At 42.6% G+C, this 18,992-nt stretch overlaps 7 protein-coding genes across 7 annotated transcripts; 6 read left to right on the top strand and 1 right to left on the bottom strand.

The window, feature by feature from the left end:
- The first annotated feature begins 25 nt into the window (after positions 1-25).
- Positions 26-3,686, top strand: K450DRAFT_223875 (uncharacterized protein). Its single transcript, XM_051586122.1, has 17 exons — positions 26-224; positions 301-383; positions 456-532; positions 601-771; positions 833-974; positions 1,049-1,206; positions 1,275-1,343; positions 1,411-1,504; positions 1,576-1,712; positions 1,790-2,047; positions 2,109-2,367; positions 2,430-2,506; positions 2,582-2,722; positions 2,798-3,006; positions 3,086-3,191; positions 3,269-3,403; positions 3,507-3,686. The coding sequence occupies exons 1-17, from the start codon at positions 91-93 to the stop codon at positions 3,564-3,566; spliced, it is 2,310 nt and encodes a 769-aa protein (XP_051448477.1). The 5' UTR covers positions 26-90; the 3' UTR covers positions 3,567-3,686.
- A 598-nt stretch (positions 3,687-4,284) lies between these two features.
- On the top strand, positions 4,285-6,536 carry K450DRAFT_223868 (uncharacterized protein). Its single transcript, XM_051586121.1, has 8 exons — positions 4,285-4,755; positions 4,819-4,895; positions 4,977-5,085; positions 5,143-5,203; positions 5,275-5,305; positions 5,364-5,414; positions 5,496-6,192; positions 6,262-6,536. The coding sequence occupies exons 1-8, from the start codon at positions 4,392-4,394 to the stop codon at positions 6,462-6,464; spliced, it is 1,593 nt and encodes a 530-aa protein (XP_051448476.1). The 5' UTR covers positions 4,285-4,391; the 3' UTR covers positions 6,465-6,536.
- Positions 6,537-8,126: 1,590 nt separating this feature from the next.
- Positions 8,127-9,021, bottom strand: K450DRAFT_223855 (uncharacterized protein). Its single transcript, XM_051586120.1, has 5 exons — positions 8,840-9,021; positions 8,708-8,748; positions 8,518-8,631; positions 8,328-8,446; positions 8,127-8,258 (listed from the first exon to the last, which is right to left on the bottom strand). Exons 1-4 carry the CDS (start codon positions 8,890-8,892, stop codon positions 8,352-8,354), a joined length of 303 nt encoding a protein of 100 aa, XP_051448475.1. The 5' UTR covers positions 8,893-9,021; the 3' UTR covers positions 8,127-8,258; positions 8,328-8,351.
- Positions 9,022-9,112: 91 nt separating this feature from the next.
- K450DRAFT_223851 (uncharacterized protein) lies at positions 9,113-14,139 on the top strand. Its single transcript, XM_051586119.1, has 2 exons — positions 9,113-9,787; positions 9,857-14,139. Exons 1-2 carry the CDS (start codon positions 9,167-9,169, stop codon positions 14,069-14,071), a joined length of 4,836 nt encoding a protein of 1,611 aa, XP_051448474.1. The 5' UTR covers positions 9,113-9,166; the 3' UTR covers positions 14,072-14,139.
- Positions 14,140-14,273: 134 nt separating this feature from the next.
- K450DRAFT_169815 (uncharacterized protein) lies at positions 14,274-15,562 on the top strand (the record flags this gene model as incomplete). The annotated part of the gene is made up of 5 exons (XM_051584103.1): positions 14,274-14,408; positions 14,488-14,567; positions 14,693-14,847; positions 14,929-15,134; positions 15,206-15,562. 5 exons carry the CDS (start codon positions 14,274-14,276, stop codon positions 15,560-15,562), a joined length of 933 nt encoding a protein of 310 aa, XP_051448473.1.
- A 92-nt stretch (positions 15,563-15,654) lies between these two features.
- K450DRAFT_104364 (uncharacterized protein) lies at positions 15,655-17,669 on the top strand. Its single transcript, XM_051583927.1, has 2 exons — positions 15,655-16,272; positions 16,339-17,669. The coding sequence occupies exons 1-2, from the start codon at positions 15,704-15,706 to the stop codon at positions 17,474-17,476; spliced, it is 1,707 nt and encodes a 568-aa protein (XP_051448472.1). The 5' UTR covers positions 15,655-15,703; the 3' UTR covers positions 17,477-17,669.
- Positions 17,670-18,039: 370 nt separating this feature from the next.
- Positions 18,040-18,979, top strand: K450DRAFT_223842 (uncharacterized protein). The gene has a single exon (XM_051586118.1). The coding sequence runs from the start codon at positions 18,118-18,120 to the stop codon at positions 18,877-18,879; it is 762 nt and encodes a 253-aa protein (XP_051448471.1). The 5' UTR covers positions 18,040-18,117; the 3' UTR covers positions 18,880-18,979.
- The last annotated feature ends 13 nt before the right edge of the window (positions 18,980-18,992 follow it).

Genomic DNA, 18,992 nt, shown 5'->3' with positions numbered 1-18,992 from the left:
TGAGTTTTAATTCACGCTTGGCCATGTATAAGTCACCCATACAGGTGTCGCTGACCTTTTCACATTCAGACTTTCACTTGAACTACGGCCATGACACAGCAGATTCCATTACCGTCAACAAATGATCTGGAAGCTACGTGGAAGTTTCTAGAGGACGGTATTGATCAGATTTATAACCGATTGGAGGAAGGTTTGACTCATGCCAGGTTCATGAATTTATACACGTATGTGTCATGTTGGCCCATTTACTTATCGTCTATTATGACATCGGACTAAACATTACCTTTTCGTCTTCAATAGAGTTGTGTACAATTATTGTACGAGTAGTAGAATTCAAACTGGTCAATATAGTACGGATTTGCAAAACCATCAGGCACAGCGCGGTAAGTCTTCAGAGCTACTGCGTAACATACACAACCACCTTCTAAATCCAGACTTGTTCCACCTTTTCTTAGGTGCCAGCTTAATGGGAAGCGACTTGTACAATCGTTTAATCAAATATCTGGAGGATCATCTCGCTGCTATCAGATTGGTAATTTACTCATATACTATGCCATACACTCTCCGCTATTGTAGTAGCTTACATATCATGCCATCTAGGAATCCGAGCAGTATATGGATGAGTCTTTGTTACATTACTACACAAAGCAATGGAAAAAGTTCACTGTTGCATCGAGCTATGTCCATCATGTGTTCAGCTACCTCAATCGCCATTGGGTAAAGCGAGAAATAGAAGAAGGCCGAAAGAATGATGTTTTTGAAGTGTATACTGTAAGTGATTTGTAGTATAAGGATTGATTTGACCTGAATATGATTCTCATTTCTTTTGAAGCTTGCATTGGTCAGTTGGAAGAGACACATGTTCAAATACGTCCACCATAATGTGAATGAAGCAGTGCTGAAGCTTATCGAACGTCAACGAAATGGAGAATATATTGAAACCAGCCTCATCAAAAGCATTGTTGAATCCTTTGGTAAGGGAAAAAATTATTGATATGAATCATCCATCGAGGCGATATTGAACCATTTCCAATTTTATTTTTTTTAGTCTCCCTGGGTTTGGACGATAACGATGCATCAAAATTGAGTCTGGACGTCTACAAGAATTGGTTCGAAGCTCCATTCGTGGAAGCTACAGAGGTCTACTACAAGACAGAATCTGAAAAATTCATCAGCGAAAACAGCATCCCTGACTACATGAAGAAGGTAGGCAGTTTGCAGGTGTGATCGTTTACTTTTTTTGTTGATCAGTCTAACACAATCATTGCCTTTAGGCTGAGAACCGCCTTGCTGAAGAAGAAGCCCGTGTACAGATGTACCTGCACCCAACCACGCATCAGCCAGTAAGTTTGACAGCATATGCCGCTTTGTATCGAAAAGTGTCACATACTCACACTATGCCCATTTCAGCTCATTTCCAAGTGCGAGACAGTGTTGGTCAGAAACCATGCGGAGGTCATCTGGGAAGAGTTCCAAAATCTTCTTAACTATGATAAACAAGAAGGTTAGTGTAATATGTGCAATTCAATATCGGTCGAATTTCAAAACTCTTGACTGACTTCGCGAGTTGAATAGATTTGCATAGAATGTACTCTTTGTTAGCTCGGATACCAGATGGCCTTAACCCATTGCGTAGCCGGTTTGAATTGCATGTTAAAAAGGCTGGCCTCAGTGCAATTGAGAAGATTGCGGAGCAAGAAGGCGAGACTGTGGTATGTGGTTTCGTATGAACTCGTATATCTACTGCCCAGCCCCGATTACTAAAAAATACTCCTTCTCAATACTCTAGGAACCTAAAACATATGTTGATGCACTTCTGGAAGTCCATAGAAAGTACAACGAATTGGTACAAACTGCATTCTCTGGTGAAGCTGGCTTTGTTGCCTCTCTAGATAAGGCTTGCAGAGAATTTGTGAATCGCAACAAAGTTTGCAAGACATCCACTTCCAAATCTCCGGAACTTCTTGCTCGATTTTGTGATTCTTTATTAAAGAAAAGCGCCAAAAACCCGGAAGAAAATGAGTTGGAAGATGTTTTGAACGGAACGGTAAGTCTCTTAGAGATGATTTAAGTTGTCAGTAACTCCATACTAATCAAGATGTACGAAGATGACCGTCTTCAAATACGTTGAGGATAAGGATGTCTTCCAGAAGTTTTATTCCAAGATGCTTGCCAAACGTCTGGTTAACGGGTCATCAGCGTCTGATGATGCTGAGGCTAGCATGATTTCAAAACTCAAAGAGGCCTGCGGTTATGAGTACACATCTAAGCTGCAGAGAATGTTCACCGACATGTCTTTAAGCAAAGAACTCAACGACAACTTTAAGGAAAGAATGCAGCAAGGGCACGATCCAAGCGATCTCAACGGTAAGCTACCATACCCTAACGACGATATCGACGCGATGACTTATTTTATTTTAATGCTATAGACTTCAACATCTTGGTTTTGAGTGCTGGATCATGGCCACTTACCGCACCTACCACTGCGTTTAATATTCCGGAAGATGTAAGCAGAAAAGTTTGCTCAACCAGCATTGATTCACATATTAGCAATATTTAACCTAATTATATTGTTTTGCAGGTGGTCAAAACTTACGATCGATTCCAAAAGTTCTATCAAAGCAAACATTCAGGTCGCAAGCTTAATTGGCTGTTCCAACTTTCAAAGGCTGAACTCAAGGCTACTTGTTTCAAGGCATCGAAAACTGGCTACACGTTACAGGTAACATTTACGTCCACTTCCACCTGGGTAACAGAATTGTTTTAGACGAGATATTGATATGGGCTTCGTCAACAGGTCTCTGCGTACCAAATGGGCATTCTTTTGCAATACAACAATGGAGATACCTATACCTTTGAAGAACTCAGAGATGTTACCAATCTGGCACTTGAAGCAATCATTCCTGCTCTCAGTATTCTAGTGAAAGCTAAAATTCTACTGTTGTCCAATGGGACTAAAGTTGGTGATAGCGGATCCAAATATAGCTTGAATACTGACTTTAAGAGGTAAATGTTGTTGACATAACAGCGCCGATCTGCTAGTGTAAACGAATGAAAACTTACAACTGTGATGACTTTTTTCTAGCAAAAAAATCAAGATAAACCTCAACATGCAAATGAAAACGGAACAGAAAGTCGAGTCCGACGAAACTCATAAAACTATTGAAGAGGATCGCAAGTTGCTTATGCAGGTTTGTATTTAATCCCTCTTCAACAGCTAGCGGCGGCAAGGGATATATGTTTTGACCACCTTATTTTGTCTATGTAGGCTGCTATCGTTCGCATCATGAAAACCAGGAAAGCTATGAAGCACGTTACGCTTATGGACGAGGTTATAACGCAGCTCCAATCGAGATTCAAGCCGCGTATACCAGACATCAAAAAATGCATAGATATCTTATTGGTGAGTACTTTTTTTTTCTTTAAGGAGAAACGACAACAACCTAGCATACATCAACTGAGTCACTTGTATGTTGTTTACTGAACGACTTTATTTGTACTTTTAGGAGAAGGAGTATATTGAACGTGTAGAAGGACAGAAGGATATGTTTAGTTACGTAGCGTAGAAAGTTGTTTATACTATCACCTTTGGTCTTTCTACAATATCTGATGAATACTATACCAGTTTGCATGGGATTTAGTACGATAATATGTTGTTGAGATTTAATTGATGTTGTGTACACGGCAGGGCTAAGTGTTTGACGCTAGATGGAGGTGTTGTGTATCAACAAACTAAACAGTTGTGGCTTCCTTCCACCAGTTCGAGGGTGCGATCGGTGATCTTCCCCTTAAGCACTGTTCTGTTTCAGATAGCTATTCTGCTGATTAGGACGCGCATAAGCAAAGTTGCCATGGATATCTGGCGGGTAATATGTATAGATATCCTCCATCTTTATGTATTGTCTTCATAAGTGAAGATAGCAATTCGAATATAATCGTGCAACTTGGAAGGTACCGTGAAATCATCCTGACGTACGCCGAAACACCGGAACAAAATAAAAGAGGCTGTAAGAGGCTGTAACGAACAACCTAAATACTGGGGATTGATAAAAAATATTGTACTTTTTTTGTATACGGAGAGCTGATATTACTCATTTGTTAGTAAATTTAAGTTGAATATGCTATGCTGTGCTGCCCTACATCTTTGTTATCAGGGCAGTACTACTTCTTTGCGAGCAATTACAAAAAGATGTATATTGCTCACGTGACTCGCGCACTGAGCAGCAAGTGGGTAAACTTTTTTGGCTTTGTCCGCCGTCGATGAGGTAAGTTATTTTTTGACACTTTTAAACGATTAAAAAACTTCCCTCTCCTTCTTACTTGGGCCGCACTACACTTGTTCCTCACCGAGAAATCTCAATCGCCAGCAACTGGCATACTAGACTGACATAATGGACGAAACTCAACCATTACTTCAACCTCCAACGGCCCAACCGAGACAACCTTGGTATCGACTTAGTATTTCGCAATCGCCAGCAAAAGCTTACTATGTCATTCCACTATGTGCCGCCCTTGGTATGCTTGTGGGGATGGTTCAAGCCCCCCTGGTTCAATTCGTCGTCAGCCTTGTCTGTAGCCGAGAAGCGAAGACTCTGCAGGACACCTTTCATATACCGAGCACTGCTGTATTCGACGATATCTTCGCCCTCAGCCGGCCAAGAGAAGAATGTGATGCAGATGCGACTGTACAGGCAATAAGCTCTCGAGTTCTGCTCATCATTCAACTCTGTTCTGCGTTGCTGTGTAATTATTTTCGTATCTGTACTTTATCTATCAGCCTGACCTGTAATTTTGACTAAACTTTATCTCGTCATCAAGCACTATGCACAACAGGATTTTACTCTGCACTATCAGACAGACATGGTCGACGTTTCGTCTTCATGATCAATGCTTTGGTGAGGAATTTTTTTTTTCGGTATACGCAATGACATTGGAATGAAAGGATGAGCCACTAATTTCATAACACTCGCTCATAGTTCTTTATGTTGGAAGCTGCCCTCAATATCTTTATCGCAAGAAACGCAGCTTCTTTACCCATCGCCATGCTTTTCCTTTCGGCCATTATACAAGGAAGCGGTGGTGCCGGTATGTATCTGTATTTGTCATCTATGTCTTTCAATGAAACTAAATTTCTCGCTCTAGCAAGCACGGTCCTGATGTGCACACATGCCTACGTGGCTGACACCACGTCTCCTCAAAAACGGTAATTTGATTTAGCCATGACCTTCATATCAATTCTATTTTCCTTTACTGAAATTTCTTGATACTTTATAGAAACATTCTCTTTGGCCGATTGATAGCAGCGGTAATAACTTAATGCAGGGATTTGAATGTTGATGTACCGATGCTTATGATTACATCAGCTCTTTAGTGGCATGTCTGTTGGCCCAGCTGTTGGCGCTTTCATCATGGAGGTACACTATTTACTTTATAACAATAATACGTGTGATTATGAATTAACTTCTTTATCTCTTCTCGCTTTGGCATTTCTGCAGAAATTTCAAACTATTCAAGTTATTTTCACTGTCAACTTCATTGTTTTCACGACATGGCTCCTGGTTGTCATTTTCATCCTACCAGAATCCAACAAAAATGTCGAACAGCGACAAGTACTGGAACCCCATGCTAGTACATCCACAGATACCGTCGCTCAAACAGACAGCTCACCCAAAGTCGGCGTCCTTGCTGCGTTTTCCATTTTTTTCGTTTCGAGAGGTCCAAACACATCAAGATTTACATTACCCGCCCTCGTTATTGCTCACTGGTTGATGATGATGCAAGCTATGGGAATTCAAGTGGTAATTGTACTCTCTGCTACATACAGGTTCCATTGGACACCAGGAAACGTCGGCGCTTTCCTTAGTACAGCTAATGCGGCCAGGCTGCTTGGCCTACTAGTCCTGCTTCCAGCCCTTTCTCGCCTTAATAAACGACTTGTAAAGCGTCGAGGTGAGAGAAGAAAGGGACAAGACATGAACACGGATCAGCACATTAGCTTTGATGTTTGGCTCGTTCAATTTGGTCTTGGTTTGGATTGCATCGCCTTGCTGTTACAAGGACTGGCGAAATCAGGTTGGACCATGTATTTTGCCTTGATATTTCAGTCTTCTGCTGTTGTGTATGCTGCAGCCATCAAGTCTTTACTTTTGCACTTGGTTCCTCCGTCACAAGCTGGTACTGTTCTCGGTGCAGGTAAAATTTATTAACGTTTTGTCTTCTTTTCTCATCGTCTCTGAACTAAAACATTTTGTGTCTTTGTAGCTGGAATGGTGGAGGCTTCAGCACAATTAGTTGGTCCTATCATTATGGGTACAGCTTATTCCGCCTTTGTAAAAACTATTCCTAGCATGCCATTCTACATCGCCGCCTGTGCCTTGCTTATCGGATTTGGCTTAGTATTGACCGTAAGACCAGAGAAGCAAGCAGTCAGAGATGTAGCGCATGATACCCATGTAGTCGTATGACGCTTATTAGCAGGCAAAGCTCAAAAATGAGAAAATACAATTTATACTATGTAATATATTAAAAGAACTGTTTAAAATGGATGGCAATATGCATGTACAAAGGACCGGTATTGCGAAAAAAGTTTTTCGAACTACAAGACATTCTTGAGCACAATTGCGACGTGCAAACCCATTAATCTCTTGTCACATACAACTTTCACAATTCCCATTTACAGTTTCAAAAATTTCAAGATAGGTATCTTATTTCTTTAACAACCCTTTTGATAGCCATTTTGGTACAGCTTTGGATACACTGTCTTTGATAGTACTAGCTGGGGTGCTGCTGGAGGATGCTTGTGAATCACCGCTGTTTGTCATGTCCAGCGGTCGTGGCATCTGCTGTACTTGCTTTAGATATTGCTCGGACAATTCAGATTGGCCTGTAATAAGTTAGATTTCATTCTCCCGAACAAATTTCATTACAGGAAAGCATCCTTACCTTTATTATTTGGCGTTATAGCTCCAACAAATGTCACCTTGGATTGTGGTGCGAGGCCAGCTTTGAAAAGCGTCTCATTCATATCAACTAATTGCCTTCTAGGCGGAAGGCAAAGAATGAATTCTCGATCCGAATTCCGAAGTGTTGACCTTATTACACTATACAATGTACTAACTATGAAGATAGCCTATAAATATCAAGAGTGCTTTCGTAATTTGAAGTGTAGACGGCTTGACTTACTTTTTTCACTGGAAAGAAAATTGATTTGTAAAATGAGACCATCCGGGAATGTCACTCGAATAGTGGTTTTTGGGTATTTCTTCATACGCTCCTTCTCCTCTTGGTTTCTCATTTGCTTCGTCTTCAATGGACTGCGGATATCAGTCGGTTTAGTAGTGACTATAATCCTCGCGTTTGATATTATCTAGAGTGCCAATGTACTTACGCATTATCTAAAGCCTGTCGCTTGTTAACTTGTGATTGATATAATTGTTTGATTTCGGCCGGTGTTAACTTATAAAAGGACTCAGGGACTGGTACTATCAGTAGAATATGAATGATTCAGCCTTAAGATTCGTGTGCTTGGCATTTTATTATGTCAATTCTTTTTAGTTATTACCTTGACTGGGTGCACCTCCTTGATAAGGTGACATCACCTTAATGTCGCGGTCTATCGCTGGAGCTGCATTGATTTGTTCGGTCGTTGACATTTGCTGGAGGAGGGACAAGGACGTAATGGCGAAGGGATCCACGTCGCTGTTCTAATCTTATGGTTGGTGTTTTTATGGTACAAATTCAGTTGCATCAAATATCCCAACTTTCTACGATTCAGCTTGAGCTATGGTTTTGTAGAGCTAATATATAATATTGATTGGTTCTTTTTTGTAGTTTGAATATCATTCATCGGTGTGGCCGTTATGTTATCAAAATCCTGTACTGATATATCAAAATATAACAACAAGATTGGTTTGGCTCACAGTTCGTACAGTTAGTAAGCTTTCATATACTCTACAAAGGCACACATCATAGCAATGATGCGATTGTGCATTTTTAAATAAGATGACAGATGTAAAAATAGAGCTACATCTTGTTCTCTCTCTTGTTTCAGTCCAACCCAAAAAGATGATTGCTCAAGTTACCAGGCACATCTTATTTACGTCCTTCGCGTACTAAAGTCGCTAAGATGAAATTCAATAGTGGAAGTATATTGATCACCATAGCAGACGTTAGAAAAATTATAGACCTTGCAAGTCGTGTGATGGTGGTAATCCAGTTTTATTACTATAAATCAAATTCTTTGGCAATGTACAACATTTCTATAGATTTTTGAAAAAACGGTTAAATAACTTGTGACATAGAGCATTAAGTACGCATTTCAAAATTACCTTTCATTGTTAACAATGTATTGTCTATGCTTCCGTAGCGGGCTTCTTACGGAAACCTTCAACCTTGTTCTCCTTGACAGCCTTCAAGTACATGTCTGCAAGTTCTCGGCAGTTTTGGTCTGGCATTAAAGCACACAATTAGCATTTACTGTTCTTTCAATCGACATTTAATGTCATCTAGTCAGCTTACAGTGGTTGACGCCTTCTGTCTTGTAGCATTTTGAAAGTTGGTCACGGATGATGCGAGCTTCCATTGCCTTAACCCAGTCATCGCGAATCTTCTGTTCACGAGCGGCATAGACGGCTAAGAAATGGGAAATAAGAAACATCAGTCTCTACATGTTATATGTACAGTGATTATATGCTGAAATGAGACCTACCTTTGCGGTCATTGGAGTCAACTTGATCGAGAGTTGGAACGCTGTTGGTTATTACATGATGCAAATTGAAAGGGAGGAATCGTTAGAAGTCGAGAAGTCGCTAATTCTACATAAATCTCTGTTTGCTCATACCGCTCGAATTGTCTGTGCTCGGGGTATTCCCAATCTGCCGCTGAAGAACTCATTGCTAGGTTGTATATATCTCAATAGAATTCTGTTTAGGGTTGATAGCTGATGGCCTAACAACTTGGAAGTGTGATGTCAGCATGTCACGTGATTAGATGGGCGCGTTTTGACAGTTTTCACGGCTTAGCTTTGATTGGCTGTCAATTAGTTTTGGGCTAGGGTTCAATCTGTCAATCAAAAAATCTGATGGTGAGTCAATTTGCTAGCATCAGTCCAAATACTTCTTGTACGTGGATATTCTGACAAATTCAGATACCACTCATCTCGGCGATAATGAGTACTGTACACGCTCCTTCAGAGCCTTCGGTATGCAAGGTCTCCATCCTCGGATCAGAGTCCATTATTCTTGGCTTCCACTTGACTGAGTATGTGCTCAAGGACGTCCTGAACAACATTCCCGCCTCCAACTATGTGATCATTACCGACACAAACCTGGCACCCATCTATCTTCCTGGATTGGTGGAACGCTTCAATGCCATAAGTTCAGAGATAAGCGAAAAGCGTGGAGAAAAGGCCCCTCGTTTGTTTACTCGCGCACTTCCTCCCGGCGAACTGTCCAAGTCAAGACAAACCAAGGCTGACATCGAGGACTGGCTCCTTTCAAATGCTGTCACTCGCGACACCTGCTTTATTGCTGTAGGAGGTGGTGTTATCGGAGATCTGGTCGGATTTGTCGCTGCTACCTTTATGCGCGGTGTCCCTGTCGTGCAGATGCCCACCACTCTACTTGCCATGGTTGATTCTGCTATTGGAGGCAAAACCGCCATCGACACTCCCCAAGGCAAAAACCTTGTTGGTGCATTCTGGCAGCCCAAGCGCATCTTCATCGATTTGGCTTTCCTCCAAACTTTGCCTGAAAGAGAGTTCTCTAATGGTATGGCCGAAATCATTAAGGTAAAGAACAAAAATATGAAAATGTACCGAAACAGCATAAGCTCACTATACTAACAATGCATATATTAGACTGCTGCTATCTGGAACGAGCAGGATTTCGTCAAATTGGAGAACGGCGTTGAAAAAATCAGAGAAGCCGTTCTTGGAAAGTCTGAGAGTACTCAGTTTCAAGGAGCTACACTCGATACTCGCACAGAAGGCCAAAATCTTCTACTTGATGTCGTTCTAGCATCAGCAAACGTCAAGGCTCATGTCGTCACTGAAGATGAAAAGGAAGGAGGTTTGCGTGGATTGTTGAATTTTGGCCATTCCATTGGTCACGGTATCGAAGCCCTCGTTTCACCTATGATGCTTCATGGCGAATGTGTCTCAGTTGGTATCATGAAAGAGGCCGAATTGTCCCGCAATCTTGGTCACTTGAACCAAGTTGCCGTTGGAAGACTTAGCCGCTGCTTGTCCGCCTACGGCTTACCTATTAGCATGGATGAAAAGAAAGTGAAAGATTTGATCGGATCCACCTATTGCCATGTTGACGATATCATGGAAGTCATGAAGGTCGACAAGAAAAACCAAGGTGACAAGAAGAGAATTGTTCTTTTGGCTGCCATCGGAAAGACCCTCGAACCTCGTGCCTCTGTTGTCGCTGATAGCGACATTCACAAAGTCCTCAGCCCAGAACAGCTTGTTTTGCCTGTTACTGAATCCCCTAAGGGCCCAAAGACTGATATTGTCTTGTCTACTCCTGGCTCCAAATCCATTTCTAACAGAGTCCTCCTCATCGCTTCTCTTGGACAAGGAACAACTCGTATCAAGGGACTTTTGCATTCTGACGATACGCAGTTTATGCTTGCTGCTTTGAAGTCTCTTGGTGCAGCTGAGTTCGACTGGGAAGACAACGGTGAAACTCTTCTCGTAAAGGGAGCTGGAGGAAAGCTCAGAGTTCCAGATAAGGAGCTCTATGTCGGCAATGCTGGTACTGCTTCCAGATTCCTCACCACCGTTTTGACATTGATCAAGGACACCAGCAATAGCAAGCAAGAGGCTGCTATTTTGACCGGAAATGCTCGCATGAAGCAACGCCCTATCGCCCCATTGCTCACTGCTTTGATGGCCAATGGTGCCGAAATCAAGTCCATTGAGAAGGAAGGTTTCTTGCCTATTGCTGTTAAGCCTACCGGTGGATTCAAGGGTGGCCGTATTGAACTCGCTGCATCCATTTCATCTCAATATGTCTCTTCCATTCTCTTATGCGCACCCTATGCTCAGGAACCCGTTGAACTTGTGTTGACCGGCGGACAAGTCATTTCTCAACCTTACATCGACATGACTATCGCCATGATGGAATCCTTCGGTGTCAATGTCGACCGTTTGCCCAATAACACCTATCGCATTGCTCAGGCCGTTTACCAAAACCCCGACGTTTATGTTGTTGAATCTGACGCTAGCTCTGCCACTTATCCTTTGGCCATTGCTGCTATTACTGGAACGACTTGTACTGTTTCCAACATTGGTTCAAGCTCCCTTCAAGGCGATGCTACATTTGCTATCAACATTCTTAGACCAATGGGTTGTAAGGTGACGCAAACCGAAACATCCACCACCGTTTCTGGACCTCCCGTCGGCCAACTTCGCCCTCTTCCCACTGTTGATATGGAGACTATGACTGATGCTTTCTTAACTGCTTCGGTTCTTGCTGCAGTCACTCAAGCACCTGAAGGCGTTGAAAACATTACTCGCATCACTGGTATTGCTAATCAGCGCGTAAAGGAATGCAACCGCATTGCTGCTATGGTTCATGAATTGACCAAGTTTGGTGTTGTCTGCTCTGAGCTTCCCGATGGTATCCAAATCCATGGAAAAGCTATTCGTGAATTGAAGGCACCTGCTGAAGGCGTCCACTGCTATGATGATCATCGTGTTGCCATGAGTTTCGCTGTTTTGTCTACCATTGTTCCTAACGGTACCATCATTCAAGAGAAGAAGTGCGTTGAAAAGACTTGGCCACAATGGTGGGACGATCTTGAGAACAAGCTTGGAGTCAGTCTGCGTGGAGTCGATCAAGGTAACAAGCTGCAAGCACTGAACAGCCAGCTCGGCACTTCAGCCAGCAGAAAATCAAAGAATGCTGACCACTCAAAGTCTGTCTTCATTATTGGAATGCGCGGTGTTGGCAAGACTACTTTGGGTCAATATGCTGCAAAAGTACTCGGATTTAATTTTGTTGACGTTGATCAATATTTGGAGGAGACTCGCAAGACCACTATTCCAGAAATCGTCAATACCCGAGGATGGCCATATTACCGCGTTGAGGAAGCAAACTGCCTCAATGAAATTTTGGCTCCAGGATCCCAATATGCCAAGAACTACATTATTTCCTGCGGTGGAGGTATTGTGGAGACAGAAGCTTCTAGACAGATTCTTCAACAATATTGCAAGGATGGTGGAAAGGTCCTCCATATTGTTCGTGATATGGATCAAGTGGTTAGATACCTCAACCAAGACACAACTCGACCTATGTACGGTGAAGACATGCTTAACGTCTGGAGACGCCGAAAGCCATGGTACCATGACACTTGCAACTATGAATTTGTTGCCTACGCCGAGAGCATGGTTCAAGACAAATGGGTTGACCCTGTTGAGTGGCAGTCAATTCAAAAGGAACTGAAACGCTACCTTCTGTTCATTACTGGCCAAAAAACGAATCACGTGTCTGAAGTTAGAAGAGTATCTGGTCCTGCTACTACCTTCGTCTCTCTTACCATGAGTGATCTCAGGAATGCTAAGGACAAGCTTGTAGAAATTTGCGAAGGCGCTGATGCTGTTGAACTTCGAGTGGATTTATTGCGTCAAGCAAATCAAACTGCGTCCATTGCGGATCGTGACTACGTCGGTGAACAAGTTGCTATTCTTCGTCGCTATGTTGACCTCCCTATCGTGTTCACTGTTCGATCAAAGGGCCAAGCTGGAGCCTTCCCCGATGATGCTGAAGCTGAGATGTTCGAACTTCTTAGATGGGGACAAAAGTGGGCCTGCGAGTACATTGATATGGAAATCATTTGGTCTCAAGCCGTCATTGACAATATCATTGCACACTGTGGTGAGAGCAAGATCGTTGCATCTTGGCATGATCTTAGCGGATTGACTCCATGGGGCTCACGAAGTCTGACGGATAGATATGAAAGTGCTTATAAGTTTGGCGACATCATCAAGTTGATCGGCACTGCTCAGTCTGTTGCTGATAACATTGCTTTGGAACAATTCCGAGCAAAGAAGCAACATGATAAGCCTTTGATCGCCATGAACATGGGCCCACTTGGTCAGATGTCTCGTGTCCTAAACACATTCTTGACTCCAATCACTCATGCTGCTTTGCCCACCAAGGCGGCCCCAGGTCAACTCACGCTGAAGGAGATCAACCATGCCAGACATTTGCTAGGTCTCATTCCATCCAAGAACTTCTACCTCTTGGGGACACCAATTGCTCATTCCATGTCACCTACGCTTCACAACACTGGTTTCCAGACTCTCGGTCTGCCATACAAGTACCATTTGCTAGAATGCAGCTCAGTCGCCTACGCTGAAGAAGCCCTCTCATCAGCCGATTTTGGTGGTGCTTCTGTGACCATTCCTCACAAGATTGCCATTATGAAGTACCTGGATCAAGTTACTGAAAATGTCGATGCTATTGGTGCTGTTAATACAGTTTATCCAGTATATGTCAAAGATGATAATGGTGAAGTGAAACGAGAACTTCATGGCGAGAATACTGACTACCTCGGCATTTATGGCTGTGTCAAAAAGCTGATCCTTGATGCCGATAACTCTCCACCTGCGCAGGGTCTTGTCATTGGTAGCGGTGGTACCTCTCGTGCGGCTTTGTATGCCCTTCATACTATTGGTATCAAGAAGATCTACTTGTGGAACCGTACCATTAGCAAGGCTTACGAGCTCCGAGATCACTTTGCCAAGTACTTTGAAGTGACTGTTATCGAGTCACTCGAGTCTGACATTCAAGTTGAAGTCATCGTCTCCACCATTCCAGCTGAAAATGGCCTTAAGGTTCCAGACACCCTATTCGGAGGCATCAAGGGAGTTTGCTGTGATATGGCCTACAAGCCTAGACGTACAGAGCTTCTCAAACAAGCCGAAAAACATGGATGGTCAACCGTTGAAGGCATCGAAGTCTTGATTGAACAAGGATATGGTCAGTTCCAAATTTGGACTCAAAAGCAAGCCCCAAAGCAAGCTATGGCCATAGAAGTAAACAAGAAGTACGACTTATAATCGATTCAATTGATGAATAATTCAATTTAAAGTCTCGATAGTTTTAAAATAAATGTATTTCAATCGTACTCATCGTGTTTTCTACTGTAACGGCACACCTGGAGCGGAAGCTGAGGGCTTTAATGTGACTGCTAACCTCGTGGGGGCGATTTCAGCTCACTTCTTGCCGCTGTGACAAGTGGAATTGTCAGTCTTTTACGCAATGATTGAAGACGAAACCAACCCAGAACTAGACTCACTCTTTGAAGACGATCCGGGATCGCTAGCAGAAATTGGAGAAGAAGATGCAGACGATTTAAACATATCCAATATTGCCACAAAGATATGGCTCGTCAAGGTACTGTGGCAGGCCCGTAGAGCCAAGCGCATCACCAAAGATCTGCCAATATATTCAACTTATCATTGTCAATTATAAGGTACCAAACTTTTTGGCAGAAAAGTGGAAGAATGTAGACCAAGATAGTATGAATCTTGGAACCGTTCGAATATACAATAGGTACTGTAATATGCTCTTTTCTCACCACCATAGGCAACTGCGAGACTAGAAAACTAATGCTTATGTTTCTTACAGAAATCCAGAGGGAAGCAATAGTCATGTGAGAAAACCTCTTTCTTGTGAAGTCCGCATGTTGTTATTATACTGATGCTTTGTTTTCAGGTCAAACTTATACTACCAGAAAACGAAATGACAAGCGATATTCCCAAAGAATATTCAATAAAAATACCGGCAGGAGAGGTGGAAAACAAATATGTATTCGGCAGCAATGATCACGGAGGTATGAAGCATTTCTCAACATATATCAATTGGCCATGTCATTAGGACTTTTTCTGACCATGTGCATTCTCTTCTACCACAGCGGCTACTAGAGTGGTTGGTAAGATACACCATGAATGTCACGTCTCACCGGCAAACTGGACAGCATACCGTGATATTATGCGAAAGCGAGTTCATGAAGCCGACCGACCAACTCGATCTGTACAAGAAATTGAACAAAGACATCAGCCTGTATTTGCTCCAGGAGCTAGTAGTGGCATGCCAGTCAGTGATTTCTCATCGTTCATTGTAAGTAAACCCATTTTGTACATCGGTAGATAGCCACTTTTATTAACAGCAGCGTTTAATCCGATGTGTAGCCATCCAAGAAACCTCGGATCGACAAGGAGAAAGCCACACGCATGCCAAGAAACGAACTTATGGATATGCTATTTGCTGCATTTGAACAGTACCCTTATTGGTCACTCAAAGGAATTGCTGAACATACAAAGCAGCCAATGCAATATCTCAAAGAAATCCTCAGCGAGATTTGCATTTTGAACAAACGCGGACCGTACACCTCAATGTATCAACTGAAAGCGGAATACAAAGTGCGGGGGAATGACAATAGACCCAAGGTTGAAGGCAATTCAGAAGCAGGAAGTGGAGATGGTTTGGACGGCGAGCTCAGCTCGGATGATGAAGAGAATGAAGATGACATGGAAATGGTTCAGTAATGAGCTGCACCCTCCTGTGTGAAAGTATTATATTTTTTCTCGTAAAATAAAAATAAGAAAAAAAAATTGCCCTCTTTCCTTTCTCAAAGTCTTGCACCGAGCCCTTCAAACCCATTCCTTCCTTTTCCCACCTTCACGGCTATGAAGGTCCAACGATTACATCTGGGCAAATCTGCCGCAGGGACACCTTTCTACATGTATCAAATACCGACAATGTCCTCATCTGAAAACTTGAGAAATTCTTTCTACCAAGTTGACATCATCGAAGCACTTTTCTTCGACCAGGAATCTCGACTTGTTGACTACGTACCACCACAATATTTTCAAAGCGAGGGATGCTATTACTACAAAAATGAACAAGGCGACAAATATCTTTTAGCGCAAGCCATTGGTGAAGCTGCTGTAAAACTCAATAAGTACCTTCTGGCTGAAATCTGCAAGTTGAAGCGAGAAGACGTTTTGACTGGCGTAGCAGACAAGCTACTAGAAAGTGTTACACGATTAACGAAAGCTGAGCAGCATATGGAAGACGATTATGATATGTCGCTCATACCAGCAAGCCCTCCTTTTGATCTACATCCAGTCAAGCCTGAGCCTGAATCGCCACCGCCCAATCATCTCGGAACTCCACCAGCAGAAAGAACACCTAAGCGGCGGCTTAATAATCCCATGTCACTCGATCAATTAGTATCTGAACAGGCGCAAGACAGGTATAACTTTGTTCATTATATCAGATTGAAACATATGACTCATTCTAAATTGAATTTAAATTTATGGTTTTGCAGCGATGATGATACCCTCAAACGACGAAGATTAGCCCCAGATTCAAATGAAAGACCACAGAATGGTCGTTTCAAGCAGACGAAAAGCGAAGAGAGGATCGCAAACGGATACCAAACCCACAATGATCATCATGCAAACGGCGATTCGCCTGCTTTAGCACATCCACAGCCCTTGTTACCCCGCCCAAGCAATCCAGGAACAGCAACTTTATTATCTAAACGTTTAACTCCACGAAGTAACAAAAACGCTCGCAACCTAACCATTTACGCACCTTCATATGCTGAGCAGCATGCGTTGGGTATCAAATCTGCCCCACTACATGCAACCCATCAACAAAGTGCTCGCCACAATCCAAACAAAAACTCAACAGACTCATTACATCCCAGACACGGTCACACATTGGCACCTTTACTCTCGCCAAGGGCCCCCATAGTCGCATCACAGCGAGGATTGCGTGGTTATGGGCATTCAGAAAGTCTTGCTCCCAAGTCAGCGGCCAATGCTGGTACCTTTCCATCGATTCTCACATCATCCACTTCTTCACCACGAAAAGCCGAATTTCCCATACCACCCGTCGTTCCTTCTCAACAAGTGCAACATTATCAAAATATAGTCCCAATTCCCTCTGTGTACGGACCTATGTCAGCAAGATCCGCCAGTGATCATACTCCCAATGCAATCCCAGCGGTGTCCACTCCCGGGACCGCAGCAGCCGCTAATATGCCACCGAAAACCCCTACTACTAATTCATTTGCGTCTCTCCAAAAACAGTCTTTCCTACAACCCTTTGAACACCTCTTCGAAAATATTGAAATCACTCGAAGTTTGAAATCCACTCTGGATGATCAAGTACGACGCTCCAGCTCCTTAATGCAATCTTTGCAATCTCATAACAGTGCGGTGGAAAATATGGTCAAGACTCATATGAAGGAAATTCAACGAGAAATATCTGATAAAATCGACCAACGCTTTGACGAGGTCATACAACGTATATCAGCTCTTGAGTCCACCGCTCCAGATCATCGTGAATCTTCAGCAAATTCGTCGACCTCGTCCGCCTCCAATACTTCCCGAACACTTCCATTTGATGCAAGTCGTCAACCAGATACCACCCATAGGAAAAAGAAATAGTTTATAGTTACTTGCTTGATTGATCTAGCGAGTGTTTGAATGTAGTATGTCTCTCTTCGTTTCTTGATTCCCCAATTTCTTGTAATCATTAGTTTATCTTTCCATTTGCTTTCTTCGTTATCTATCTTCTCCTTAAAAAAAAACCTATCAACTCATCGCTCTAGCCGTCCAGGTATTGATACCAGCCGAGTAAAATCAATGATGTACGAGTATATCCATAGTTTTCATTCCTCACCGAGAATCGGACGTGTGTGAGTGGACAATAGAACCTGAAACTCCTTACAAACTCAGAAACACAGAGTCCGCCGTTGGCACTGCTGCTGGCCAGAATTAAAAATAATAAGAATAAAAATTCGAGTCATTGCTGACAACGGTAATTTGAACATTGTCCCTGGCTCAGGCCTATCAGTGAAGCAGTTTTGCAAGTTCATCCTGTTTACTTAGTTGCCAATGTATAAACAACATTAATAATCAACCCCTTTCAGTATCTCCGTTGAATCGGGATGGAAGCTGTGCTTGTATTTGTTCTGGTTGTCTTACTTTTTTTTTTTATATAATGTGGATATAAAAATACATAATATATATTTCTCTCTGTCTTCCCTTTAATACTACTACCATTCCCCCAAAAATCGATAGGCAACATGGCAAATAAAGGCTTACGGGTGCGATCATTTCAATCCGGGGATTACGATATCATAAAAAAATACTTTTCTTCTTGCTTGTTAGAGCCGGCTCCATCAGCGTTTTTACACGTATTGAATCATCCAATTCCATGGACAATTTGGGGAACTGGTGTTGCATTCGTTGCAGGCGGATTGACCCTCTTCACAAAGCAACATCCGCCACCAACGAAATATATTGTGGCCGCAACCTCGATCTGGTCCGCAGCAGTTGTGACCTGGCTTCATAGAATATCCATGGGTGCCTACTACAACTACACTCAATGGTCACTCACCCAAGATATGGGACACATCCCAGAATACTATCAATTGGAGCCAATTGACGAATCAAACAAAAACAATATTATATACGCACCTAAAGGAGAGAAGAATTTTTTCGTTTGCGAAGACAGCACTGGTGCTATCGCTGGATTCGTTGCATTAGACTATCACCCTGAACGACCCAAGCGTACTGGAGAGCTTCGAAGAATGATTGTTTCGCCTACCCATCGTCGACGAGGTGTCGCTGAATTCCTAATCCAGGCATTGATTAAACATGCCAAAAAGAATGACCTTCAAGTCATTGAATTAGGAACCAGCGATGTCCAGTATGGAGCCAAAAAGTTGTATCAAAAATTAGGATGGAAAGAACATCATAGAGTATTCGACGAAATTTATTTTATAGATGTTATCAAATACGAGTTGAACTTGGAAAACGCTATGCAAGTATCACCAGCAAGCTGAAGGTTGAATCAGCGTGCCAATACCCAGTAGAACTTTAAAAAATAAAAACTATTTCATCAAGACTGCTTTTTTTTGAGCTTGTTTTGATATTGAAAAGGCGCCACTCTTTGCAC

Source organism: Umbelopsis ramanniana, assembly GCF_025399195.1.
Source record: "Umbelopsis ramanniana AG unplaced genomic scaffold K450scaffold_5, whole genome shotgun sequence".
NCBI classification, from domain to species: Eukaryota; Fungi; Mucoromycota; class Umbelopsidomycetes; order Umbelopsidales; family Umbelopsidaceae; genus Umbelopsis; species Umbelopsis ramanniana.
Note: the sequence above shows the minus strand (reverse complement) of the source record. Positions and strands in the feature narration are given on the sequence as shown.